The sequence below is a fragment of the Scyliorhinus torazame genome, chromosome 16, assembly GCF_047496885.1.
Source record: "Scyliorhinus torazame isolate Kashiwa2021f chromosome 16, sScyTor2.1, whole genome shotgun sequence".
NCBI classification, from domain to species: Eukaryota; Metazoa; Chordata; class Chondrichthyes; order Carcharhiniformes; family Scyliorhinidae; genus Scyliorhinus; species Scyliorhinus torazame.
Window position 1 is genome coordinate 98,626,642 of NC_092722.1, and position 26,744 is coordinate 98,653,385.

The 26,744-nt window shown below is 62.0% G+C and overlaps 1 protein-coding gene across 2 annotated transcripts in view; it reads left to right on the plus strand.

Annotated features, from left to right (window-relative positions):
* dna2 (DNA replication helicase/nuclease 2) overlaps positions 1-26,744 on the plus strand; it is a 180,869-nt gene that overhangs the window by 1,436 nt on the left and 152,689 nt on the right. For both annotated transcript variants that reach the window (XM_072478779.1, XM_072478780.1), the window contains exon 2: positions 16,420-17,690. In XM_072478779.1, coding sequence (XP_072334880.1) covers positions 16,420-17,690 — 1,271 coding nt within the window. The remainder of the gene's footprint in view (positions 1-16,419; positions 17,691-26,744) is intronic.

Genomic DNA, 26,744 nt, shown 5'->3' on the forward strand with positions numbered 1-26,744 from the left:
GGGGGGCCTTCAGGGGGAGATGAGGGTGGGGGGGCCTTCAGGGGGAGAGGAGGGTGGGTGGGCCTTCAGGGGGAGAGGAGGGTGGGGGGGCCTTCAGGGGGAGAGGAGGGTGGGGGGGCATTCAGGGGGAGAGGAGGGTGGGGGGCCTTCAGGGGGAGAGGAGGGTGGGGGGGGCCTTCAGGGGGAGAGGAGGGTGGGGGGGGCCTTCACGGGGAGAGGATGTGGGGGGGTCTTCAGGGGAGAGGGGTGGGGGGGCCTTCAGGGGAGAGGAGGGTGGGGGGGGCCTTCAGCAAGAGAGGAGGGTGGGGGGGGCCTTCAGCAAGAGAGGAGGGTGTGGGGCCTTCAGGGGGAGAGGAGGGGTGGGGGGGGCCTTCAGGGGGAGAGGAGGGTGGGGGGGCCTTCAGGGGGAGAGGAGGGTGGGCCTTCAGGGGAGAGGAGGGTGGGGGGGCCTTCAGGGGGAGAGGAGGGTGGGGGTGGGCCTTCAGGGGGAGAGGAGGGTGGGGGGGCCTTCAGGGAGAGAGGAGGGTGGGGGGGGCCTTCAGGGAGAGAGGAGGGTGGGGGGGGCCTTCACGGGGAGAGGATGTGGGGGGGTCTTCAGGGGGAGAGGAGGGTGGGGGGGCCTTCAGGGGGAGAGGAGGGTGGGGGGGGCCTTCAGCAAGAGAGGAGGGTGGGGGGGGGGGCTTCAGCAAGAGAGGAGGGTGGGGCAGAGGCGCTCAGGAGAAGGGTGTCATGGGATGGGGAGGGGCCTTCAGGGGGAGAGGAGGGTGGGGGGGCCTTCAGGGGGAGAGGAGGGTGGGGGGGCCTTCAGGGGGTGGGGGGGGCTTTCAGGGGTAGAGGAGGGTGGGGGGGGCCTTCAGGGGGAGAGGAGGGTGGGGGGGCCTTCAGGGGGAGAGGATGGTGGGGGGGGCCTTCAGGGGGAGAGGAGGGGGGGGGCCTTCAGTGGGAGAGGAGGGTGGGGGGGGCTTCAGGGGTTGAGGAGGGTGGGGGGCATTCAGGGGGAGAGGAGGGTGGGGGCTGCCTTCAGAGGGAGAGGAGGGTGGGGGGGGCCTTCAGAGGGAGAGGAGGGTGGGGGGGGGCCTTCAGAGGGAGAGGAGGGTGGGGGGGCCTTCAGGGGAGAGGAGGGTGGGGGCAGGGGCCCTCAGGAGAAGGGTGTCATGGGATGGGGAGGGGCCTTCAGGGGGAGAGGAGGGTGGGGGGGCCTTCAGGGGGAGAGGAGGGTGGGGGGGCCTTCAGGGGGAGAGGAGGGTGGGGGGGGCCTTCAGCGAGAGAGGAGGGTGGGGGCAGAGGCCCTCAGGAGAAGGGCTTTCAGGGGATGGGGAAGGGCCTTCAGGGGGAGAGGAGGGTGGGGGGGCCTTCAGGGGGAGAGGACGGTGGGGGGGCCTTCAGGGGGAGGGTGGGGGTGGGCCTTCAGGGGGAGGGTGGGGGGGGCCTTCAGGGGGAGAGGAGGTTGGGGGGGGGCCTTCAGGGGGAGACGAGGGTGGGGGGGGGCCTTCAGGGGGAGAGGAGGGTGGGGGGGGGCCTTCAGGAGGAGAGGAGGGTGGGGGGTGGGCCTTCAGGGAGAGAGGAGGGTGGGGGGTGGGCCTTCATGGGGAGGGGACGGTGGGGGGGGGGGCCCTTCAGGGGGAGAGGAGGGTGGGGGGGCCTTCAGGGGGCGAGGAGGGTGGGGGGGAGCCTTCAGGGGGAGAGGAGGGTGGGGGGGGGTCTTCAGGTGTAGAGGAGCGTGGGGGGGGCCTTCAGGGGGAGAGGAGGGTGGGGTGGCCTTCAGGGGGAGAGGAGGGTGGGGGGGGCCTTCAGGGGAGAGGAGGGTGGGGGGGGGCCTTCAGGGGGAGAGGAGGGTGGGCCTTCAGGGGGAGAGGAGGGTGGGGGGGGCTTCAGGGGTTGAGGAGGGTGGGGGGGCATTCAGGGGGAGAGGAGGGTGGGGGCTGCCTTCAGAGGGAGAGGAGGGTGGGGGGGGCCTTCAGAGGGAGAGGAGGGTGGGGGGGGGCCTTCAGAGGGAGAGGAGGGTGGGGGGGCCTTCAGGGGGAGAGGAGGGTGGGGGCAGGGGCCCTCAGGAGAAGGGTGTCATGGGATGGGGAGGGCCTTCAGGGGGAGAGGAGGGTGGGGGGGCCTTCAGGGGGAGAGGAGGGTGGGGGGGCCTTCAGGGGGAGAGGAGGGTGGGGGGGGCCTTCAGCGAGAGAGGAGGGTGGGGGCAGAGGCCCTCAGGAGAAGGGCTTTCAGGGGATGGGGAAGGGCCTTCAGGGGGAGAGGAGGGTGGGGGGGCCTTCAGGGGGAGAGGACGGTGGGGGGGCCTTCAGGGGGGAGGGTGGGGGTGGGCCTTCAGGGGGAGGGTGGGGGGGGCCTTCAGGGGGAGAGGAGGTTGGGGGGGGGCCTTCAGGGGGAGACGAGGGTGGGGGGGGGCCTTCAGGAGGAGAGGAGGGTGGGGGGTGGGCCTTCAGGGAGAGAGGAGGGTGGGGGGTGGGCCTTCATGGGGAGGGGACGGTGGGGGGGGGGCCTTCAGGGGGAGAGGAGGGTGGGGGGGCCTTCAGGGGGCGAGGAGGGTGGGGGGGAGCCTTCAGGGGGAGAGGAGGGTGGGGGGGGTCTTCAGGTGTAGAGGAGCGTGGGGGGGGCCTTCAGGGGAGAGGAGGGTGGGGTGGGCCTTCAGGGGGAGAGGAGGGTGGGGGGGGCCTTCAGGGGGAGAGGAGGGTGGGGGGGGGCCTTCAGGGGGAGAGGAGGGTGGGCCTTCAGGGGGAGAGGAGGGTGGGGTGGGCCTTCACGGGGAGAGGAGGGTGAGGGGGCCTTCAGGGGCAGAGGAGGGTGAGGGGGGCCTTCAGGGGGAGAGGGGGGTTGGGGGGCCTTCAGGGGGAGAGGAGGGTGGGGGGGGGCCTTCAGGGGGAGAGGAGGGTGGGGGGGGCCTTCAGGGGGAGAGGAGGTGGGGGGCCTTCAGGGGAGAGGAGGGTGGGGGGCCTTCAGGGGGAGAGGAGGGTGGGGGGGCCTTCACGGGGAGAGGATGTGGGGGGGTCTTCAGGGGGAGAGGAGGGTGGGGGGGCCTTCAGGGGGAGAGGAGGGTGGGGGGGCCTTCAGCAAGAGAGGAGGGTGGGAGGGGCCTTCAGGGGGAGAGGAGGGTGGGGGGGCCTTCAGTGGGAGAGGAGGGTGGGGGGGGCCTTCAGGGGGAGAGGAGGGTGGGGGGGGCCTTCAGCAAGAGAGGAGGGTGGGGGGGGGCTTCAGCAAGAGAGGAGGGTGGGGCAGAAGCCCTCAGGAGAAGGGGTGTCATGGGATGGGAGGGCCTTCAGGGGGAGAGGAGGGTGGGGGGCCTTCAGGGGGAGAGGAGGGTGGGGGGCCTTCAGGGGGTGGGGGGGGCTTTCAGGGGTAGAGGAGGGTGGGGGGGGCCTTCAGGGGGAGAGGAGGGTGGGGGCAGAGGCCCTCAGGAGAAGGGTGTCATGGGATGGGGAGGCGCCTTCAGAGGGAGAGGAGGGTGGGGGGGGCCTTCAGGGGGCGAGAGGGTGGGGGGAGCCTTCAGGGGAGAGGAGGGTGGGGGGGGGCCTTCAGGGTAGAGGAGGGTGGGGGGGGCTTCAGGGGTAGAGGAGGGTGGGGGGGGCTTCAGGGGAGAGGAGGGTGGGGGGGGCCTTCAGGGGGAGAGGAGGGTGGGGGGGGCCTTCAGTGGGAGAGGAGGGGTGGGGGGGGCTTCAGGGGGTGAGGAGGGTGGGGGGGGCCTTCAGGGGGAGAGGAGGGTGGGGGCTGCCTTCAGAGGGAGAGGAGGGTGGGGGGGCCTTCAGAGGGAGAGGAGGGTGGGGGGGGCCTTCAGAGGGAAAGGAGGGTGGGGGGGCCTTCAGAGGGAGAGGAGGGTGGGGGCAGGGGCCCTCAGGAGAAGGGTGTCATGGGATGGGGAGGGGCCTTCAGGGGGAGAGGAGGGTGGGGGGGGCCTTCAGGGGGAGAGGAGGGTGGGGGGGCCTTCAGCGAGAGGAGGGTGGGGGCAGAGGCCCTCAGGAGAAGGGCCTTCGGGATGGGGAAGGGCCTTCAGGGGATGGGGAAGGGCCTTCAGGGGGGAGGGGATGGGAAGGGCCTTCAGGGGGAGGGGATGGGGAAGGGCCTTCAGGGGGAAGGAGAGGGTGGGGGGCCTTCAGGGGGAAGGAGGGTGGGGGGGCCTTCAGGGGGAGGGTGGGGGGGGGCGTTCAGGGGGAGAGGAGGGTGGGGGGGCGTTCAGGGGGAGAGGAGGGTGGGGGGGGCGTTCAGGGGGAGAGGAGGGTGGGGGGGCCCTTCAGGGGGAGAGGAGGGTGGGGGGGGGCTTCAGGGGGAGAGGAGGGTGGGGGGGGGCTTCAGGGGGAGAGGAGGGTGGGGGGGGCTTCAGGGGGAGAGGAGGGTGGGGGGGGCCTTCAGGGGAGAGGAGGGTGGGCCTTCAGGGGGAGAGGAGGGTGGGGGGGGGCCTTCAGGGGGAGAGGAGGGTGGGGGGGGGGCCTTCAGGGGGAGAGGAGGGTGGGGGGGCCTTCAGGGGGAGAGGAGGGTGGGGGCCTTCAGGGGGAGAGGATGTGGGGGGGTCTTCAGGGGGAGAGGAGGGTGGGGGGGGCCTTCAGGGGAGAGGAGGGTGGGGGGGGGCCTTCAGCAAGAGAGGAGGGTGGGTGGGGCCTTCAGCAAGAGAGGAGGGTGGGGGGCAGAGGCCCTCAGGAGAAGGGTGTCATGGGATGGGGAGGCGCCTTCAGAGGGAGAGGAGGGTGGGGGGGGCCTTCAGGGGGCGAGAGGGTGGGGGGGAGCCTTCAGGGGGAGAGGAGGGTGGGGGGGGCCTTCAGGGGTAGAGGAGGGTGGGGGGGGCTTCAGGGGGAGAGGAGGGTGGGGGGGGGCCTTCAGGGGGAGAGGAGGGTGGGGGGGGGGCCTTCAGGGGGAGAGGAGGGTGGGGGGGGCCTTCAGTGGGAGAGGAGGGTGGGGGGGGCTTCAGGGGGTGAGGAGGGTGGGGGGGCCTTCAGGGGGAGAGGAGGGTGGGGGCTGCCTTCAGAGGGAGAGGAGGGTGGGGGGGCCTTCAGAGGGAGAGGAGGGTGGGGGGGGCCTTCAGAGGGAGAGGAGGGTGGGGGGGGCCTTCAGAGGGAGAGGAGGGTGGGGGCAGGGGCCCTCAGGAGAAGGGTGTCATGGGATGGGGAGGGGCCTTCAGGGGGAGAGGAGGGTGGGGGGGGCCTTCAGGGGGAGAGGAGGGTGGGGGGGCCTTCAGCGAGAGAGGAGGGTGGGGGCAGAGGCCCTCAGGAGAAGGGCCTTTGGGATGGGGAAGGGCCTTCAGGGATGGGGAAGGGCTTCAGGGGAGGGGATGGGAAGGGCCTTCAGGGGAGGGGAGGGTGGGGGGCCTTCAGGGGGAAGGAGGGGTGGGGGGGCCTTCAGAGGGGAGGGTGGGGGGGGGCGTTCAGGGGGAGAGGAGGGTGGGGGGGGCGTTCAGGGGGAGAGGAGGGTGGGGGGGCGTTCAGGGGGAGAGGAGGGTGGGGGGGGGCCTTCAGGGGGAGAGGACGGTGGGGGGGGCCTTCAGGGGGAGAGGAGGGTGGGGGGGGAGCCTTCAGGGGGAGAGGAGGGTGGGGGGTGCCTTCAGGGGGAGAGGAGGGTGGGGGGGGCTTCAGGGGGAGAGGAGGGTGGGGGGGGGGCTTCAGGGGGAGAGGAGGGTGGGGGGGGGCTTCAGGGGGAGAGGAGGGTGGGGGGCGGCTTCAGGGGGAGAGGAGGGTGGGGGGGGGCTTCAGGGGGGAGAGGAGGGTGGGGGGGGCCTTCAGGGGAGAGGAGGGTGGGCCTTCGGGGGGAGAGGAGGGTGGGTGGGGCCTTCAGGGGGAGAGGAGGGTGGGGGGGGGGGCCTTCAGGGGGAGAGGAGGGGTGGGGGGGGCCTTCAGGGGGAGAGGAGGGTGGGGTGGGGGGCCTTCAGGGGGAGAGGAGGGTGGGGGGGGGGCCTTCAGGGGGAGAGGAGGGTGGGGTGGGCCTTCACGGGGAGAGGAGGGTGGGCGTGGGGCCTTCCGGGGAGAGGAGGGTGAGGGGGGCCTTCAGGGGGAGAGGGGGGGTGAGGGGGGCCTTCAGGGGGAGGGGGGGGAGAGAGGGGGTGAGGGGGGCCTTCAGGGGGAGAGGGGGGTGGGGGGCCTTCAGGGGAGAGGAGGGTGGGGGGGCCTTCAGGGGGAGAGGATGTGGGGGGGTCTTCAGGGGGAGAGGAGGGTGGGGGGGCCTTCAGGGGGAGAGGAGGGGTGGGGGGGGCCTTCACGGGGAGAGGATGTGGGGGGGTCTTCAGGGGGAGAGGAGGGTGGGGGGGTCTTCAGGGGGAGAGGAGGGTGGGGGGGCCTTCAGGGGGAGAGGAGGGTGGGGGGGGCCTTCAGCAAGAGAGGAGGGTGGGGGGGGCCTTCAGGGGAGAGGAGGGTGGGGGGGGCCTTCAGGGGGAGAGGAGGGTGGGGGGGGCCTTCAGGGGGAGAGGTGGGTGGGGGGGCCTTCAGGGGGAGAGGAGGGTGGGCCTTCAGGGGGAGAGGAGGGTGGGGTGGGCCTTCACGGGGAGAGGGGTGGGGGGCCTTCAGGGGGAGAGGAGGGTGGGGGGGGCCTTCAGCAAGAGAGGAGGGTGGGGGAAGGTCCTTCAGGGGGAGAGGAGGGTGGGGGGGGCCTTCAGGGGGAGAGGAGGGTGGGGGGGGCCTTCAGGGGAGAGGAGGGTGGGGGGGACCTTCAGGGGGAGAGGAGGGTGGGGGGGCCTTCGGCAAGAGAGGAGGGTGGGGGGGGCCTTCAGCAAGAGAGGAGGGTGGGGGGGCCTTCAGTGGGGAGAGGAGGGGTGGGGGGGGGCCTTCAGGGGGAGTGGAGGGTGGGGGGGGCCTTCAGGGGGGAGAGGAGGGTGGGCCTTCAGGGGGAGAGGAGGTGAGGGCGGCCTTCAGGGGGAGAGGAGGGTGAGGGGGGCCTTCAGGGGGAGAGGAGGGTGAGGGGGGCCTTCAGGGGAGAGGGGGGTGGGTGGGCCTTCAGGGGGAGAGGAGGGTGGGGGGGCCTTCAGGGGGAGAGGAGGGTGGGGGGGGCCTTCAGGGGGAGAGGAGGGTGGGGGTGGAGGTGGGCCTTCAGGGGGAGAGGAGGGTGGGGGGCCTTTCAGGGGGAGAGGAGGGTGGGTGGGCCTTCACGGGGAGAGGATGTGGGGGGTCTTCAGGGGGAGAGGGGTGGGGGGGCCTTCAGGGGGAGAGGAGGGTGGGGGGGCCTTCAGGGGGAGAGGAGGGTGGGGGGGGCCTTCAGGGGGAGAGGAGGGTGGGGGGCCTTCAGGGGGAGAGGATGTGGGGGGGTCTTCAGGGGGAGAGGAGGGTGGGGGGGGCCTTCAGGGGGAGAGGAGGGTGGGGGGGGGCCTTCAGCAAGAGAGGAGGGTGGGTGGGGCCTTCAGCAAGAGAGGAGGGTGGGGGCAGAGGCCTCAGGAGAAGGGTGTCATGGGATGGGGAGGCGCCTTCAGAGGGAGAGGAGGGTGGGGGGGGCCTTCAGGGGGCGAGAGGGTGGGGGGAGCCTTCAGGGGGAGAGGAGGGTGGGGGGGGCCTTCAGGGGTAGAGGAGGGTGGGGGGGGGCTTCAGGGGAGAGGAGGGTGGGGGGGCCTTCAGGGGGAGAGGAGGGTGGGTGGGGGCCTTCAGGGGGAGAGGAGGGTGGGGGGGGGGCCTTCAGGGGGAGAGGAGGGTGGGGGGGCCTTCAGTGGGAGAGGAGGGTGGGGGGGGCTTCAGGGGGTGAGGAGGGTGGGGGGGCCTTCAGGGGGAGAGGAGGGTGGGGGCTGCCTTCAGAGGGAGAGGAGGGTGGGGGGGCCTTCAGAGGGAGAGGAGGGTGGGGGGGGGCCTTCAGAGGGAGAGGAGGGTGGGGGGGGGCCTTCAGAGGGAGAGGAGGGTGGGGGCAGGGGCCCTCAGGAGAAGGGTGTCATGGGATGGGGAGGGGCCTTCAGGGGGAGAGGAGGTGGGGGGGGCCTTCAGGGGGAGAGGAGGGTGGGGGGGCCTTCAGCGAGAGAGGAGGGTGGGGGCAGAGGCCCTTAGGAGAAGGGCCTTCGGGATGGGGAAGGGCCTTCAGGGGATGGGGAAGGGCCTTCAGGGGGAGGGGATGGGGAAGGGCCTTCAGGGGGAGGGGGATGGGGAAGGGCCTTCAGGGGGAGGGGGAGGGTGGGGGGGCCTTCAGGGGGAAGGAGGGTGGGGGGGCCTTCAGGGGAGGGTGGGGGGGGGCGTTCAGGGGGAGGAGGGTGGGGGGGGCGTTCAGGGGGAGAGGAGGGTGGGGGGCGTTCAGGGGGAGAGGAGGGTGGGGGGGCGTTCAGGGGGAGAGGAGGGTGGGGGGGGGCCTTCAGGGGAGAAGGACGGTGGGGGGGCCTTCAGGGGGAGAGGAGGGTGGGGGGGGGGCCTTCAGGGGGAGAGGAGGGTGGGGGGTGCCTTCAGGGGGAGAGGAGGGTGGGGGGGGGCTTCAGGGGAGAGGAGGGTGGGGGGGGGGGCTTCAGGGGGAGAGGAGGGTGGGGGGGGGCTTCAGGGGGAGAGGAGGGTGGGGGGCGGCTTCAGGGGAGAGGAGGGTGGGGGGGGCTTCAGGGGGAGAGGAGGGTGGGGGGGCCTTCAGGGGGAGAGGAGGGTGGGCCTTCGGGGGGAGAGGAGGGTGGGTGGGGCCTTCAGGGGGAGTGGAGGGTGGGGGGGGGGCCTTCAGGGGGAGAGGAGGGTGGGGGGGGGCCTTCAGGGGGAGAGGAGGGTGGGGTGGGGGGGCCTTCAGGGGGAGAGGAGGGTGGGGGGGGGCCTTCAGGGGGAGAGGAGGGTGGGGTGGGCCTTCACGGGAGAGGAGGGTGGGGTGGGCCTTCACGGGGAGAGGAGGGTGAGGGGGGCCTTCAGGGGGAGAGGGGGGTGAGGGGGGCCTTCAGGGGGAGAGGGGGGTGAGGGGGGCCTTCAGGGGGAGAGGGGAGTGGGGGGGCCTTCAGGGGGAGAGGAGGGTGGGGGGCCTTCAGGGGGAGAGGATGTGGGGGGTCTTCAGGGGGAGAGGAGGGTGGGGGGCCTTCAGGGGGAGAGGAGGGTGGGGGGGGCCTTCACGGGGAGAGGATGTGGGGGGTCTTCAGGGGGAGAGGAGGGTGGGGGGGTCTTCAGGGGGAGAGGAGGGTGGGGGGGCCTTCAGGGGGAGAGGAGGGTGGGGGGGGCCTTCAGCAAGAGAGGAGGGTGGGGGGGGCCTTCAGGGGGAGAGGAGGGTGGGGGGGGCCTTCAGGGGGAGAGGAGGGTGGGGGGGGCCTTCAGGGGGAGAGGTGGGTGGGGGGGCCTTCAGGGGGAGAGAGGAGGGTGGGCCTTCAGGGGGAGAGGAGGGTGGGGTGGGCCTTCACGGGGAGAGGGGTGGGGGGCCTTCAGGGGGAGAGGAGGGTGGGGGGGGCCTTCAGCAAGAGAGGAGGGTGGGGGAAGGGCCTTCAGGGGGAGAGGAGGGTGGGGGGGGGCCTTCAGGGGGAGAGGAGGGTGGGGGGGACCTTCAGGGGAGAGGAGGGTGGGGGGGCCTTCGGCAAGAGAGAAGGGTGGGGGGGGCCTTCAGCAAGAGAGGAGGGTGGGGGGGCCTTCAGTGGGAGAGGAGGGTGGGGGGGGGGCCTTCAGGGGGAGTGGAGGGTGGGGGGGGCCTTCAGGGGGAGAGGAGGGTGGGCCTTCAGGGGGAGAGGAGGGTGAGGGGGGCCTTCAGGGGGAGAGGAGGGTGAGGGGGGGCCTTCAGGGGGAGAGGAGGGTGAGGGGGGCCTTCAGGGGGAGAGGGGGGTGGGGTGGGCCTTCAGGGGGAGAGGAGGGTGGGGGGGGCCTTCAGGGGGAGAGGAGGGTGGGGGGGGGCCTTCAGGGGGAGAGGAGGGTGGGGGTGGAGGTGGGCCTTCAGGGGGAGAGGAGGGTGGGGGGGCCTTCAGGGGGAGAGGAGGGTGGGGTGGGCCTTCACGGGGAGAGGATGTGGGGGGTCTTCAGGGGGAGAGGGGTGGGGGGCCTTCAGGGGGAGAGGAGGGTGGGGGGGCCTTCAGCAAGAGAGGAGGGTGGGGGGGGGCCTTCAGGGGGAGAGGAGGGTGGGGGGGGCCTTCAGGGGGAGAGAGGGGTGGGGGGGGCCTTCAGGGGGAGAGGAGGGTGGGGGGGGGGGGCCTTCAGGGGGAGAGGAGGGTGGCGGGGGCCTTCAGGGGGAGAGGAGGGTGGGCCTTCAGGGGGAGAGGAGGGTGAGGGGGGCCTTCAGGGGGAGAGGAGGGTGAGGGGGGCCTTCAGGGGGAGGGTGGGGTGGGCCTTCAGAGGGAGAGGAGGGTGGGGGGGCCTTCAGGGGGAGAGGAGGGTGGGGGGGGCCTTCAGGGGGAGAGGAGGGTGGGGGTGGAGGGGGCCTTCAGGGGGAGAGGAGGGTGGGGGTGGAGGTGGGCCTTCAGGGGGAGAGGAGGGTGGGGGGGGGGCCCTTCACGGGGAGAGGATGTGGGGGGGCCTTCAGGGGGAGAGGAGGGTGGGGGGGCCTTCAGGGGGAGAGGAGGGTGGGGGGGCCTTCAGCAAGAGAGGAGGGTGGGGGGGGGCTTCAGCAAGAGAGGAGGGTGGGGCAGAGGCCCTCAGGAGAAGGGTGTATTGGGATGGGGAGGGGCCTTCAGGGGGAGAGGAGGGTGGGGGGCCTTCAGGGGGCGAGGAGGGTGGGGGGGCCTTCAGGGGGCGAGGAGGGTGGGGGAGCCTTCAGAGGGAGAGGAGGGTGGGGGGGGGCCTTCAGGGGTAGAGGAGGGTGGGGGGGGGCCTTCAGGGGGAGAGGAGGGTGGGGGGGGGCCTTCAGGGGGAGAGGAGGGTGGGGGGGGCTTCAGGGGTTGAGGAGGGTGGGGGGGGCTTCAGGGGGAGAGGAGGGTGGGGGGCTGCCTTCAGAGGGAGAGGAGGGTGGGGGGGCCTTCAGAGGGAGAGGAGGGTGGGGGGGGGCCTTCAGAGGGAGAGGAGGGTGGGGGGGCCTTCAGGGGGAGAGGAGGGTGGGGGCAGGGGCCCTCAGGAGAAGGGTGTCATGGGATGGGGAGGGGCCTTCAGGGGGAGAGGAGGGTGGGGGGGGCCTTCAGGGGGAGAGGAGGGTGGGGGGGGCCTTCAGCGAGAGAGGAGGGTGGGGGCAGAGGCCCTCAGGAGAAGGGCTTTCAGGGGATGGGGAAGGGCCTTCAGGGGGAGGGGAGGTTGGGGGGCCTTCAGGGGGAGAGGAGGGTGGGGGGGGCCTTCAGGGGGAGGGTGGGGGGGGCCTTCAGGGGATGGGGAAGGGCCTTCAGGGGGAGGGGAGGGTGGGGGGGGGGCCTTCAGGGGGAGAGGAGGGTGGGTGGGGGCCTTCAGGGGGAGAGGAGGGTGGGGGGGGCCTTCAGGGGGAGAGGAGGGTGGGGGGGGCCTTCAGGGGGAGAGGAGGGTGGGCCTTCAGGGGGGAGAGGAGGGTGGGGGGGAGCCTTCAGGGGGAGAGGAGGGTGGGGGGGGGCCTTCAGGGGGAGAGGAGGGTGGGGGGGGGGCCTTCAGGGGGAGAGGAGGGTGGGGGGGGGCCTTCAGGGGGAGAGGAGGGTGGGGGGGGGCCTTCAGGGGGAGAGGAGGGTGGGGGGGGGGCCTTCAGGGGGAGAGGAGGGTGGGGGGGGCCTTCAGGGGGAGAGGAGGGTGGGGGGGGGGCCTTCAGAGGGAGAGGAGGGTGGGGGGGGCCTTCAGGGGGAGAGGAGGGTGGGGGGGGCCTTCAGGGGGAGAGGACGGTGGGGGGGCCTTCAGGGAGAGAGGAGGGTGGGGGGGGCCTTCAGGGGGAGAGGAGGGTGGGGTGGGCCTTCACGGGGAGAGGAGGGTGAGGGGGGCCTTCAGGGGAAGAGGGGGGTGAGGGGGGCCTTCAGGGGGAGAGGGGGGTGGGGGGGGGCCTTCAGGGGGAGAGGAGGGTGGGGGGGGCCTTCAGGGGGAGACGAGGGTGTGGGGGGCCTTCAGGGGGAGAGGAGGGTGGGGGGTCCTTCAGGGGGAGAGGAGGGTGGGGGGGGGGCCTTCAGGGGGAGAGGAGGGTGGGGGGGCCTTCAGGGGGAGAGGAGGGTGGGGGGGGCTTACAGCAAGAGAGGAGGGTGGGGGGGGCCTTCAGCGAGAGAGGAGGGTGGGGGCAGAGGCCCTCAGGAGAAGGGTGTCATGGGATGGGGAGGGGCCTTCAGGGGGAGGGGAGGGTGGGGAGGCCTTCAGGGGAAGGGGAGCCTTCAGGGGGAGAGGAAGGTGGGGAGGCCTTCAGGGGGAGAGGAGGGTGGAGAGGCCTTCAGGGGGAGAGGAGGGTGGGGGGGGCCTTCACGGGGAGAGGAGGGTGGGGGGGGCCTTCACGGGGAGAGGAGGGTGGGGGGGGCCTTCAGGGGGTGGGGGGGCCTTCAGGAGGAGAGGAGGGTGGGGGGGCCTTCAGGGGGAGAGGAGGGTGGGGGGGTCCTTCAGGGGGAGGGGAGGGTGGGGGGGGGGGCCTTCAGGGGGAGAGGAGGGTGGGGGGGGGCCTTCAGGGGGAGAGGAGGGTGGGGGGGGCCTTCAGGGGGAGAGGAGGGTGGGGGGGTGCCTTCACGGGGAGAGGAGGGTGGGGTGTGCCTTCACGGGGAGAGGAGGGTGAGGGGGGCCTTCAGGGGGAGAGGAGGGTGAGGGGGGCCTTCAGGGGGAGAGTGCGGTGGGGGGGCCTTCAGGGGGAGAGGAGGGTGGGGGGGCCTTCAGGGGGAGAGGAGGGTGGGGGGGCCTTCAGGGGGAGAGGAGGGTGGTTGGGGCCTTCACGGGGAGAGGAGGGTGGGGGGGGGCTTTCAGCAAGAGAGGAGGGTGGGGTGGCCTTCAGCAAGAGAGGAGGGTGGGGGCAGAGGCCCTCAGGAGAAGGGTGTCATGGGATGGGGATGGGGAGGGGCCTTCAGGGGGAGAGGAGGGTCGGGGGGCCTTCAGGGGGAGAGGAGGGTGGGGGGGGCCTTCAGGGGGCGAGGAGGGTGGGGGGGGCCTTCAGGGGGAGAGGAGGGTGGGGGGGGCCTTCAGGGGGAGAGGAGGGTGGGGGGGCCTTCAGAGGGAGAGGAGAGTGGGGGGGCCTTCAGGGGGAGAGGAGGGTGGGGGCAGGGGCCCTCAGGAGAAGGGTGTCATGGGATGGGGAGGGGCCTTCAGGGAGAGAGGAGGGTGGGGGGGGGGGCCTTCACGGGGAGAGGAAGGTAGGGGGGTCTTCAGGGGGAGAGGAGGGTGGGGGGCCTTCAGGGGGAGAGGAGGGTGGGGGGAGGCCTTCAGCAAGAGAGGAGGGTGGGGGGGGCCTTCAGCAAGAGAGGAGGGTGGGGGCAGAGGCCCTCAGGAGAAGGGTGTCATGGGATGGGGATGGGGAGGGGCCTTCAGGGGGAGAGGAGGGTGGGGGGGCCTTCAGGGGGAGAGGAGGGTGGGGGGGTCTTCAGGGGGAGAGGACGGTGGGGGGGCCTTCAGGGGGAGAGGGGGGTGGGGGGGGCCTTCAGCAAGAGAGGAGGGTGGGGGGGGCCTTCAGCAAGAGAGGAGGGTGGGGGCAGAGGCCCTCAGGAGAAGGGTGTCATGGGATGGGGATGGGGAGGGGCCTTCAGGGGGAGAGGAGGGTCGGGGGGCCTTCAGGGGGAGAGGAGGGTCGGGGGGCCTTCAGGGGGAGAGGAGGGTCGGGGGGCCTTCAGGGGGAGAGGAGGGTGGGGGGGGCCTTCAGAGGGAGAGGAGGGTGGGGGGGGCCTTCAGAGGGAGAGGAGGGTGGGGGGGCCTTCAGGGGGAGAGGAGGGTGGGGGCAGGGGCCCTCAGGAGAAGGGTGTCATGGGATGGGGAGGGGCCTCCAGGGGGAGAGGAGGGTGGGGGGGCCTTCAGGGGGAGAGGAGGGTGGGGGGGCCTTCAGGGGGAGAGGAGGGTGGGGGGGCCTTCAGGGGGAGAGGAGGGTGGGGGGGCCTTCAGCGAGAGAGGAGGGTGGGGGCAGAGGCCCTCAGGAGAAGGGCCTTCAGGGGATGGGGAAGGGCCTTCAGGGGGAGGGGAGGGTGGGGGGGGGGCCTTCAGGGGGAGAGGAGGGTGGGGGGGGGCCTTCAGGGGGAGAGGAGGGTGGGGGGGGCCTTCAGGGGGAGAGGAGGGTGGGGGGGGCCTTCAGGGGGAGAGGAGGGTGGGGGGGGCCTTCAGGCGGAGAGGAGGGTGGGGGGGGGCCTTCAGGGGGAGAGGAGGGTGGGGGGGGCCTTCAGGGGGAGAGGAAGGTGGGGGGGGCCTTCAGAGGGAGAGGAAGGTGGGGGGGCCTTCAGGGGGAGAGGAGGGTGGGGTGGGCCTTCAGGGGGAGAGGAGGGTGGGGTGGGCCTTCAGGGGGAGAGGAGGGTGGGGTGGGCCTTCAGGGGGAGAGGAGGGTGAGGGGGGCCTTCAGGGGGAGAGGAGGGTGAGGGGGGCCTTCAGGGGGAGAGGGGGTGGGGGGGCCTTCAGGGGGAGAGGAGGGTGGGGGGGGCCTTCAGGGGGAGAGGAGGGTGGGGGGGGCCTTCAGGGGGAGAAGAGGGTGGGGGGGGCCTTCAGGGGGAGAGGAGGGTGGGGGGGTCTTCAGGGGGAGAGGAGGGTGGGGGGGTCTTCAGGGGGAGAGGAGGGTGGGAGGGCCTTCAGGGGGAGAGGAGGGTGGGGGGGGGCCTTCAGCAAGAGAGGAGGGTGGGCGGGGCCTTCAGCAAGAGAGGAGGGGGGTGCAGAGGCCCTCAGGAGAAGGGTGTGATGGGATGGGGAGGGGCCTTCAGGGGGAGAGGAGGGTGGGGGGACCTTCAGGGGGAGAGGAGGGTGGGGGGGGCCTTCAGGGGGCGAGGAGGGTGGGGGGAGCCTTCAAGGGGAGAGGAGGGTGGGGGGGGGGCCTTCAGGGGGAGAGGAGGGTGGGGGGGGCCTTCAGGGGGAGAGGAGGGTGGGGGGGGGGCCTTCAGGGGGAGAGGAGGGTGGGGGGGGGCGTCGGGGAGAGGAGGGTGGGGGGGCCTTCAGTGGGAGAGGAGGGTGGGGGGGGCTTCAGGGGGAGAGGAGGGTGGGGGGCCTTCAGGGGGAGAGGAGGGTGGGGGCTGCCTTCAGAGGGAGAGGATGGTGGGGGGGGCCTTCAGAGGGAGAGGAGGGTGGGGGGGGCCTTCAGAGGGAGAGGAGGGTGGGGGGGCCTTCAGGGGGAGAGGAGGGTGGGGGCAGGGGCCCTCAGGAGAAGGGTATCATGGGATGGGGAGGGGCCTTCAGGGGGAGAGGAGGGTGGGGGGGGCCTTCAGGGGGAGAGGAGGGTGGGGGGGGCCTTCAGCGAGAGAGGAGGGTGGGGGCAGAGGCCCTCAGGAGAAGGGGCTTCAGGGGATGGGGAAGGGCCTTCAGGGGGAGGGGAGGGTGGATGGGCCTTCAGGGGGAGAGAAGGGTGGGGGGGCCTTCAGGGGGAGAGGAGGGTGGGGGGGCCTTCAGGGGGCGAGGAGGGTGGGGGGAGCCTTCAGGGGGAGAGGAGGGTGTGGGGGGCCTTCAGGGGGAGAGGAGGGTGGGGGGGGCCTTCAGCAAGAGAGGAGGGTGGGGGCAGAGGCCCTCAGGAGAAGGGTGTCATGGGATGGGGATGGGGAGGGGCCTTCAAGGGGAGAGGAGGGTGGGGGGGCCTTCAGGGGGAGAGGAGGGTGGGGGGGGCCTTCACGGGGAGAGGAGGGTGGAGGGGTCTTCAGGGGGAGAGGAGGGTGGGGGGGCCTTCAGGGGGAGAGGAGGGTGGGGGGGGCCTTCAGCTAGAGAGGAGGGTGGGGGGGCCTTCAGCAAGAGAGGAGGGTGGGGGCAGAGGCCCTCAGGAGAAGGGTGTCATGGGATGGGGATGGGGAGGGGCCTTCAGGGGGAGAGGAGGGTCGGGGGGCCTTCAGGGGGAGAGGAGGGTGGGGGGGGCCTTCAGGGGGAGAGGAGGGTGGGGGCAGGGGCCCTCAGGAGAAGGGTGTCATGGGATGGGGAGGGGCCTTCAGGGGGAGAGGAGGGTGGGGGGGGCCTTCAGGGGGAGAGGAGGGTGGGGGGGGCCTTCAGCGAGAGAGGAGGGTGGGGGCAGAGGCCCTCAGGAGAAGGGCCTTCAGGGGATGGGGAAGGGCCTTCAGGGGGAGGGGAGGGTGGATGGGCCTTCAGGGGGAGAGGAGGGTGGGGGGGCCTTCAGGGGGAGAGGAGGGTGGGGGGGCCTTCAGGGGGAGAGGAGGTTGGGGGGGCCTTCAGGGGGAGAGGAGGGTGGGGGGGCCTTCAGGGGGAGAGGAGGGTGGGGGGGCCTTCAGGGGGAGAGGAGGGTGGGGGGGCCTTCAGGGGGAGAGGAGGGTGGGGGGACCTTCAGGGGGAGAGGAGGGTGGGGGGGCCTTCAGGGGGAGAGGAGGGTGGGGGGGCCTTCAGGGGGAGAGGAGGGTGGGGGGGCCTTCAGGGGGAGAGGAGGGTGGGGAGGCCTTCAGGGGGAGAGGGGGGGCGCCTTCAGGGGGAGAGGAGGGGGGGGGGACTCGGGGCGGGGGGGTCTCGGGGCGGGGGGACTCGAATACCCCGAATGTGTATGATGCATTTTATTATATTTTGTCACTGGATGCTTGAATTACTTTCAACTAAAATATGGAAAATTACTTTTTCTCTCTTTGAACTATAGTCTTCATCGTTGTTGGAGAAGAAACCTTTTACAGAGAAAGGACTTGGTCGCAGAACAGGTGAATCAAAGTGGAGTTGCAGCATCAGCCCAGTGACTATCAGTCTGTTGGAAAGCAGTGATGATGAAGAGGATTGGATTGAATCCGCTCTGAAGAAACCGGACGATGTTGTGGTTCCCATAACTCCAGTGCCTATCGCAGACATTTTAATTGTTCCTGAAACACCAGCCAGTGAAATTGCATCACAGTCCAAGTTGCTGGTAGCCAGTCAGGTGACTACTCCCACCTCTCACATTTGTCGCCCCAAGTTTAACCAATTAAAGGAACGTACCGGAGTTAAAGTTCAGCTTTTCTCGAACACTGAGAATGCCAAAAATATGAAACCAGTTCAAGGATACAGTGTTACTGCCAAGGTTAAGAGACAAGATTCATTGCATGATTGTGAAAACCTTTGTCCGGTAAGACTGTTTGGGAAGAGATCTGCAGCTAGCTCTGATGACGTGCCAAGGTCAAAGAAGTGGAAGTCAGTCCCGTTGAAGGAAGTAGGTGGGCCCAGGTTTCAGAGCACACATAGCTCTTCTGATCATCTTCTGCAGGAATGCCTGATGTCTATTAACCAGTTCTCTCCTGAACCTCAGCAGTGCAACTTTGTGAAGAAAGCTGTGAATGGAAAACTGGAAAATGGGAAGATAAGACCAAGTGGAAGTCGTATTTTGAAGTCGCCTTCTTCTCCAAACTGTTTATCTAAAGGGGCTAAGCTCTCTGTGACTGCAAGGAACAAGCTTGGGCGCCTACAATTGCCCACATCCACAGCTTTGTTAAGAAATCCCTTTAAGAGAATAGATAAACTGTTTACAAATTCGCAGAATGAAAGCTGTGATTCAGTGTTTGTTCAGATAGCTAAGAGTAAATACAACAACTGCAGTAATGGAGTTGGAGACTGGAATCATGTTCAGTCCACAGTGCCAACGGATGAAACCTGCTTAAAGGCAACAAGAGAAGTGGAGCCTGTGAAAACCCCAGACACCATTGTGGGGTATGACCAATGTGACGGAAGCAGTAAACCCAGTTGTATTGATTCAGAGTGTGAAGAGCCACATGCTGAATGTGGGGAGAATAAAGGAGGTGCTGTGACAGGAGATGTAAAGACTCCGTCTTCTCAGGCTAAATCACACTTCAGTACATCAAATAAAACCCAGCTCACGAAACAGTCAGATGACCGACGAGAATCGAAGAGTTTCAGTAATGCAGCAGAGAAGCCAGGTTCCTTCAGGTACAGCTCATATATGGTCCTCGCTTAACTTATGGTACAGATTTAGTTGTGTCAGATCAAGGCCTTGCTCGAATTTCAAACACGGTTGCTAACTAATCTGAAACTCTCTCAACATAGCATGGCAATGCTGGATCATGGCGCTGAGGACTGGGGTTCGATCCTGGCTCCGGGTCGCTGTCCGTGTGGAGTTTGAACATTCTCCCCGTATCTGCGTGGCTCTCACCCCCACAATCCAAAAAGATGTGCAGGGTAGGTAAATTGGGCACGCTAAATTGCTCCTCCATTTGGGAAAAAAAAGTGTACTCTAAATTTATTTTAAAGAAACAGATATTCCCTACTTATCAGTTGTCTGCCTCTGAATACCATTTTGTACACTTTGCGTCAATAATCCTGGCTTCATTTCAATTCCCTATCTCCTTATTTTGCCTCATGTTTTCAGTACAGTATATTGCACTGGCCAGTGTAACTGTCATCAATCTCATCTGACATCCCATCAATGTAATTCTACATCATAGCCACCTCTTGTCATTCTGGATCTTCTCTCATTTTTAATAAAGAACAAAGAACAAAGAAATGTACAGCACAGGAACAGGCCCTACGGCCCTCCAAGCCCGTGCCGACCATGCTGCCCGACTAAACTACAATTTTCTACACTTCCTGGGTCCCTATCCCTCTATTCCCATCCTATTCATGTATTTGTCAAGATGCCCCTTAAATGTCACTATCGTCCCTGCTTCCACCACCTCCTCCAGTAGCGAGTTCCAAGCACCCACTACTCTCTGCGTAAAAAAACTTGCCTCGTACATCTACTCTAAACCTTGCCCCTCTCACCTTAAACCTATGCCCCCTAGTAATTGACCCCTCTACCCTGGGGAAAAGCCTCTGACTATCCACTCTGTCTATGCCCCTCATAATTTTGTAGACCTCTTTCAGGTCGCCCCTCAACCTCCTTCGTTCCAGTGAGAACAAACCGAGTTTATTCAACCGCTCCTCATAGCTAATGCCCTCCATACCAGGCAACATTCTGGTAAATCTCTTCTGCACCTTCTCTAAAGCCTCCACATCCTTCTGGTAGTGTGGCGACCAGAATTGAACACTATACTCCAAGTGTGGCCTAACTAAGGTTCTATACAGCTGCAACATGACTTGCCAATTCTTATACTCAATGCCCCGGCCAATGAAGGCAAGCATGCCGTATGCCTTCTTGACTACCTTCTCCACCTGTGTTGCCCCTTTCAGTGACCTGTGGACCTGTACTCCCAGATCTCTCTGACTTTCAATACTCTTGAGGGTTCTACCATTCACCGTATATTCCCTACCTGCATTAGACCTTCCAAAATGCATTACCTCACATTTGTCCGGATTAAACTCCATCTGCCATCTCTCCGCCCAAGTCTCCAAACAATCTAAATCCTGCTGTATCCTCCGACAGTCCTCATCGCTATCCGCAATTCCACCAACCTTTGTGTCGTCTGCAAACTTACTAATCAGATTAGTTACATTTTCCTCCAAATCATTTATATATACTACAAAGAGCAAAGGTCCCAGCACTGATCCCTGTGGAACACCACTGGTCACAGCCCTCCAATTGGAAAAGCATCCCTCCATTGCTACTCTCTGCCTTCTATGGCCTAGCCAGTTCTGTATCCACCTTGCCAGCTCACCCCTGATCCCGTGTGACTTCACCTTTTGTACTAGTCTACCATGAGGGACCTTGTCAAAGGCCTTACTGAAGTCCATATAGACAACATCCACTGCCCTACCTGCATCAATCATCTTAGTGACCTCCTCGAAAAACTCTATCAAGTTAGTGAGACACGACCTCCCCTTCACAAAACGGTGCTGCCTCTCACTAATACGTCCATTTGCTTCCAAATGGGAGTAGATCCTGTCTCGAAGAATTCTCTCCAGTAATTTCCCTACCACTGAAGTAAGGCTCACCGGCCTGTAGTTCCCGGGATTATCCTTGCTACCCTTCTTAAACAGAGGAACAAGATTGGCTATTCTCCAGTCCTCCGGGACATCCCCCGAAGACAGCGAGGATCCAAAGATTTCCGTCAAGGCCTCAGCAATTTCCTCTCCAGCCTCCTTCAGTATTCTGGGGTAGATCCCATCAGGCCCTGGGGACATATCTACCTTAATATTTTTTAAGACACCCAACACCTCTTCTTTTTGGATCTCAATGTGACCCAGGCTATCTACACACCCTTCTCCAGACTCAACATCTACCAATTTCTTCTCTTTGGTGAATACTGATGCAAAGTATTCATTTAGTACCTCGCCCATTTCCTCTGGCTCCACACATAGATTCCCTTGCCTATCCTTCAGTGGGCCAACCCTTTCCCTGGCTACCCTTTTGCTTTTTATGTACGTGTAAAAAGCCTTGGGATTTTCCTTAACCCTATTTGCCAATGACTTTTCGTGACCCCTTCTAGCCCTCCTGACTCCTTGCTTAAGTTCCTTCCTACTTTCCTTATATTCCACGCAGGCTTCGTCTGTTCCCAGCCTTTTAGCCCTGACAAATGCCTCCTTTTTCTTTTTGACGAGGCCTACAATATCTCTCGTCATCCAAGGTTCCCGAAAATTGCCGTATTTATCCTTCTTCCTCACAGGAACATGCCGGTCCTGAATTCCTTTCAACTGCCACTTGAAAGCCTCCCACATGTCAGATGTTGATTTGCCCTCAAACATCCGCCCCCAATCTATGTTCTTCAGTTCCCGCCTAATATTGTTATAATTAGCCTTCCCCCAATTTAGCACATTCATCCTAGGACCACTCTTATCCTTGACAACCAGTACTTTAAAACTTACTGAATTGTGGTCACTGTTACCGAAATGCTCCCCATCCGAAACATCTACCACCTGGCCGGGCTCATTCCCCAATACCAGGTCCAGTACCGCCCCTTCCCTAGTTGGACTGTCTACATATTGTTTTAAGAAGCCCTCCTGGATGCTCCTTACAAACTCCGCCCCGTCTAAGCCCCTGGCACTAAGTGAGTCCCAGTCAATATTGGGGAAGTTGAAGTCTCCCATCACCACAACCCTGTTGTTTTTACTCTTTTCCAAAATCTGTCTACCTATCTGCTCCTCTATCTCCCGCTGGCTGTTGGGAGGCCTGTAGTATACCCCCAACATTGTGACTGCACCCTTCTTATTCCTGATCTCTACCCATATAGCCTCACTGCCCTCTGAGGTGTCCTCTCGCAGTACAGCTGTGATATTCTCCCGAACCAGTAGCGCAACTCCGCCTCCCCTTTTACATCCCCCTCTATCCCGCCTGAAACATCTAAATCCTGGAACGTTTAGCTGCCAATCCTGCCCTTCCCTCAACCAGGTCTCTGTAATGGCAACAATATCATAGTTCCAAGTACTAATCCAAGCTCTAAGTTCATCTGCCTTACCCGTAATAGTTCTTGCATTAAAACATACGCACTTCAGGCCACCAGACCGGCTGTGTTCAGCAACTTCTCCCTGTCTGCTCTGCCTCAGAGCCACACTGTCCCTATTCCCTAGTTCTCCCTCAATGCTCTCACCTTCTGACCTATTGCTCCCGTGCCCACCCCCCTGCCATACTAGTTTAAACCCTCCCGTGTGACACTAGCAAACTTCGCGGCCAGGATATTTATGCCTCTCCGGTTTAGATGCAACTTGTCCTTCTTATACAGGTCACACCTGCCCCGGAAGAGCTCCCAGTGGTCCAGATAATGGAAACCCTCCCTCCTACACCAGCTGTTTAGCCACGTGTTTAGCTGCTCTATCTTCCTATTTCTAGCCTCACTGGCACGTGGCACAGGGAGTAATCCCGAGATTATAACCCTCGAGGTCCTGTCTTTTAACTTTCTGCCTAGCTCCCTGAACTCCTGCTGCAGGACCTCATGCCCCTTCCTGCCTATGTCGTTAGTACCAATATGTACAACGACCTCTGCGCCCTCCCCCTTCAGGATGCCCTCTACCCGTTCGGAGACATCCTGGACCTTGGCACCAGGGAGGCAACATGCCATCCTGGAGTCTCTTTCACGTCCACAGAAGCGCCTACCTGTGCCACCTGACTATAGAGTCCCCTATTACTATTACTCTTCTGCGCTTTGACCCTCCCTTCTGAACATCAGAACCAGCCGTGGTGCCACTGCTCTGGCTGCTGCTGTTTTCCCCGATAGGCTATCCCCCCGACAGTATCCAAAGGGGTATATCTGTTCGAGAGGGGGACAACCACAAGGGATTCCTGCACTGACTGCCTGCCCTTTCTGGTGGTCGCCCATTTCTCTGCCTGCACCTTGGGTGTGACCACATCTACATAACTGCGATCTATGACGCTTTCCGCCACCTGCATGCTCCTAAGTGCATCCAATTGCCGCTCCAACCGAACCATGCGGTCTGTGAGGAGCTCCAGTTGGGTGCACTTTCTGCAGATGAAGCCATCCGGGACGCTGGAAGCCTCCCGGACCTGCCACATCTCACAGTCAGAGCACAGCACCCCTCTAACTGACATTGCGTCAATTAATTAAAATTAAAATTAAAATTAAAAAAAAAAAAAAAATTTTTTTTTTAATATATATATTTTTTTAATTTCAAAGTTACTGTTGACTATCTGTTTCCTAGCACTAGATTTCTAATAGAAATGCGAAAGCTAAATATAGTACTCTCCGATCTCTGGCTTAGATATCCCTCTAAATTATAATCCTCTCCACCAGAATTTATTGGTGAGGGTCTTCCCAGAGGTCCGCGGGTCGAACTTCCTGTTCCCGCCTTAAATACTAAAATATTTTTAAAAACAGAAAAGAGGGACCGAAAACGGGACCAGCTAAGTGTTTTTAAAGCACAGACTTACCTCCCAGCAATCACTTCCGCACTGCCCCCGCTGAAATTGACAAACCAGCTCCTTCTCTCCCGCCGAAATCGACTGGCCTGCCCCTGCAAAGACAAGTGGTTTTAAAGCACAGACTTACCTCCCAGCAATCACTTCCGCACTGCCCCCGCTGAAATTGACAAACCAGCTCCTCCTCTCCCGCCGAAATCGACAATCAATATCTCCCTCAATCCCGGGCAGCATGGTGGCACAGTGGTTAGCACTGCTGCCTCACTGCGTCAAGTTCCCAGGTTTGATCCCGGCTCTGGGTCATTGTCCGTGTGGAGTTTGCACATTGCCCCCGTGTCTGTGTGGGTTTTGCCCCCCACAACCCAAAGATGTGCAGGGTAGGCGGATTGACTACGCCAAATTGCCCTTTAATTGGAAAAAATGAATTGGGTACACTAAATGTATAAGAAGAAAAAAATATCTTCCTCAATCCCGTTGACATTCTGGAGCATCTGTATGATATGCTTATCCGGGGTTCCAGTTCATTGAATTTTTGACTTTGAACACTCATAGAATTTACAATGCAGAAGGAGGCCATTCGGCCCATAAACGAAGGGCACCCTAATTAAGCCCCCACCTCCACCCTATCCCCATAACCCAGTAACCCCACCTAACCTTTTTTGGACACCCAAGGGCAATTTAACATGGCCAATCCATCTAACCTGAACATCTTTGGACTGTGGGAGGAAACCGGAACACCCGGAGGAAACGCACGCAGACCCGTGGAGAACGTGCAGACTCTGCACAGACAGTGACCCAAGCCTGGAATCGAACCTGGGACCCTGGAGCTGTGAAGCAACAGTGCTAAACAACCGTGCTACCATGCCGCCCCACTCCGTGATAAGAAGAATTATAATACCCATTAGGATCCTAGGTCAGACCCCAACAGTGGCTAGATACAGAACTGAAACCCCAATATTTCCGTTTAGTTTAGTTTAGGACTGGGGGAAAAAAGGATTCGCTCCAGGAATGATTGCATGTAAAAACAGGACTTTGGGGTATTTCTAAAGCAAAACTCTCTTATGAATACTATATTAAACTTTTAACTTCACACCTGAAAAGAACAATTACAATGAACTCTTAACACAACTATACAATTTCCTATTAAGCAACAAGAAAAGAAATGTACAGCTCTTAATCCATCTTAAAATTAGCAGGGCATAGAGTAATATTTGCTTTATAAAACAGACCTGGCTCCGGTTGGAACCCTTTCAGACTCTGGCTTAATATCTTCAAATAGCTGCTTCAATTAGATTGTTTCAGCCTCTTCCTTGTCTTCTGACAATACTGCTGTCCTTTAAAATATAATTACTTTACTTTTTTTAAACTATCCTACTTGGCAAGAATTGTGGATTCAGAGTCTGGCAGATCAGAACTCTGCTCCTCTCTCTCAAAGCTTCTCCAAACTCTCTGCCTTCCTGGGCTCCACCCAGCAATGACCTCATCTCTCCAAACTGAAAAACAAATTATCTCTGCAGGCTGCAAAAGGACATTAACTCCCCAGGGCGTGTGGCACGGTGGCACAGTGCCTCACGGCACTGAGGACCCAGGTTCTTCACTCACTGATAGACCAGCTGTTACACTTTTCAAGGTTGACTTCCATTCTTTGTTACAAAGCATAGTGCCCATACCATCGATTATAATATCAGAGCCCTGCTGTCATCTTGGGTGGGGTTGGGTAGAAAATTGTTGTATCGGCAGTTCCTTTGAATCGTTTTTCTCATTTCTTCATGATGAGGGCTTCCGTTGTGTTGCGCAGTGTTTTTTTTATCACATGCATTACAAATGCCACGTTTACACACTGTGTCTCTGGTCAGTCTGATAATGATCTGCCTATATTTTACTCCAGCTCTTGCCCAGCTATTGCACCAATTCTTCAGAAGACAATGTCTGATGCTCCCTCAGATTATCACCCCCCTCCTTGTTGATTCCTGTTTGCCAGTAATTCTTTAATATGCTCATCGTTACCACTGTATCTATTCTGTCTGCTACTGCTAACCCTGCCATGGTTCCGGTTCCTAGCCGTTTTGTCAACACTCGCTGTTAAACTGATTCTTCCATTTCCACTCTTCAGCCCTTGGTTCCTTTCTACTCTTTGCTAACAATTTCTCCATTAATATTCCTACTAATTTGTCTATCAATTGTGAATAGCTCCCTCCATATACCCATTTAACAGATTCAAGCTGGTACAATTTCAAAATGCTTATTATATGATACAGTTCCTGAATCAATTTATTTGCATCCATTAATATTTGTTTCTATTTGCAGACTTGGGCAGCTCTTGCATTTAGTTGGTGTGTTATTGGTTTTATGGTTAGTTTTATCTGTGCAGGAAGGGTGGCATCATTGATTCCTGCTCCACCATTGCAGTCCATGTCTCTCTTTCCCTTTTCTAGATGTTGTCAAAATAGCATGGAGAAAAGCCTTGGATCTAACCAATCATGCAGAGGCCAAATGTTAAAAGATTCAGATAATTTTGTAGATTTCTCTTCAGATTTGCCACTCAACTCACTCTTTATTTTTCTTGTCTGTTTTGTATTTGTAGATATTTCTTTCTATTTCTTTCGATTGTAGATATTTCTTTCTATAAAGAGTGATTTGAGAAATATTTAATTCTATTGTTCGTAGTTCCCCACAGTCATTATAAAGCTTGCTATACTTACTATTGGTGTGACCTTTATATTTGTTTTGTTTTGGTTCTGATAACATCCAGTTGAAGAACTGCTAATTGTGAATATGCATTTCCATCAAAATGGATCAGCAACACAGGATTTTTTAATATTCAGTTTCATTTAAGCACTTTTCAAAGGTTTTAGAATATCCAGCGTTGTTGACTCAGTGCAGCTAAATATACGGATGTCTTCTAATGATCACCATGCACATTTAGACTTCAGAAAGTGGTGTTCGGTGGGGCTCGGTGTTGGGACCCTTGCTGTTTGTGTTATATACTAAAGATTTGGATGTGAATGTCGGGCGCACAATTGGGAAATTTGCAGATGACACAAAGATTAGATGAGTGGTGGGCAGTGTAGAGGATAGCTACAATCTCCAGAATGATATAGATGGATTAGTGGAGGGGGCGGTGAAGTGGCAGATGAAATTTAACACAGGGAGGTTGTGCATTTAAGGAGGTCAAACAGTTAAAGGGAGTACACCATAAATGGGAATATACTAAGTGGGGTAGATGAAGTGAGAGATCTTGGTGTACAAGTGCACAGGTCCCTAAAGGCAGCAGTTCAAGTAGACCAGGTTGTAACAAAAGTATATATGGAATGCTCTCCTTCATTGGCAAGAGATCTAGAATATACAAGTAAGGATATAATGTTGGAATGTATAAAACACGGAGGCCACAACTGGAGTATTGTGTGCAGTCCTCGTCACCATTACAGGAAGGATGTAATTTTCACAGGAACTTCATTGCAGTGTTAATGTAAGCCTACTTGTGACAATAATAAAGATTGTTAAATTACAGATTATTGCTCTAGAAAGAATGCAGAAGAGGTTTACAAGAATGGTGCCAGGGCTAGAGAAGTGTAGCTACGAGGAGAGTTTTGATTGGTTGGGGTTATGTTCCTTGGAACAAAAGGCTGAGGAGTGACTTAATTGAGGTGCACAAAATTGAGGGGAAGAGATAGTGGACAGGATAAACATTTTTCCCTTGGTAGAGATGTCCCCTAGAACCAGGGGACAAAGATTCAAGATAAGTGGCAGAATGTGGAGAGGGGACATGGGGAAGAATGTTTTTACGCAGAGGGCAGTGGGAGTCTGAAATTTGCTGCCCGAGTTGGCAGCGGAGGCAGACCCTAAACTCTTTTTAAAAAGTAACTGGATCTGCACCTTGAGCTGTAAGCTATAGGGCTTTGGACTGGTTGCAGGAAGGTGGGATTAGAAAGGCACCTGGGTGTCCGAGGGCTGGCATGGACAAAATGTGCTGAATGATCTGTGCTGTAATGTTTCTAGTTAATACCACATAGCAGCATTAGACACTTGTTACCTGTACGCTTATATTGAAGTATGTATTGAACATTTTTCCCCTAACGTGTGATAATGTTAGTTGATTTCTATTAATTCCATGTCCAGTTTAATGTTTGGATCAGGGCATGGCCTGTCCCAGAGGATGGTTCAGCAGCATCTTCTTGGCCTCTATTAGATCTGAACTTTGGTTAGTGTATCTTCTATGTCGCTGCACGATGTACACT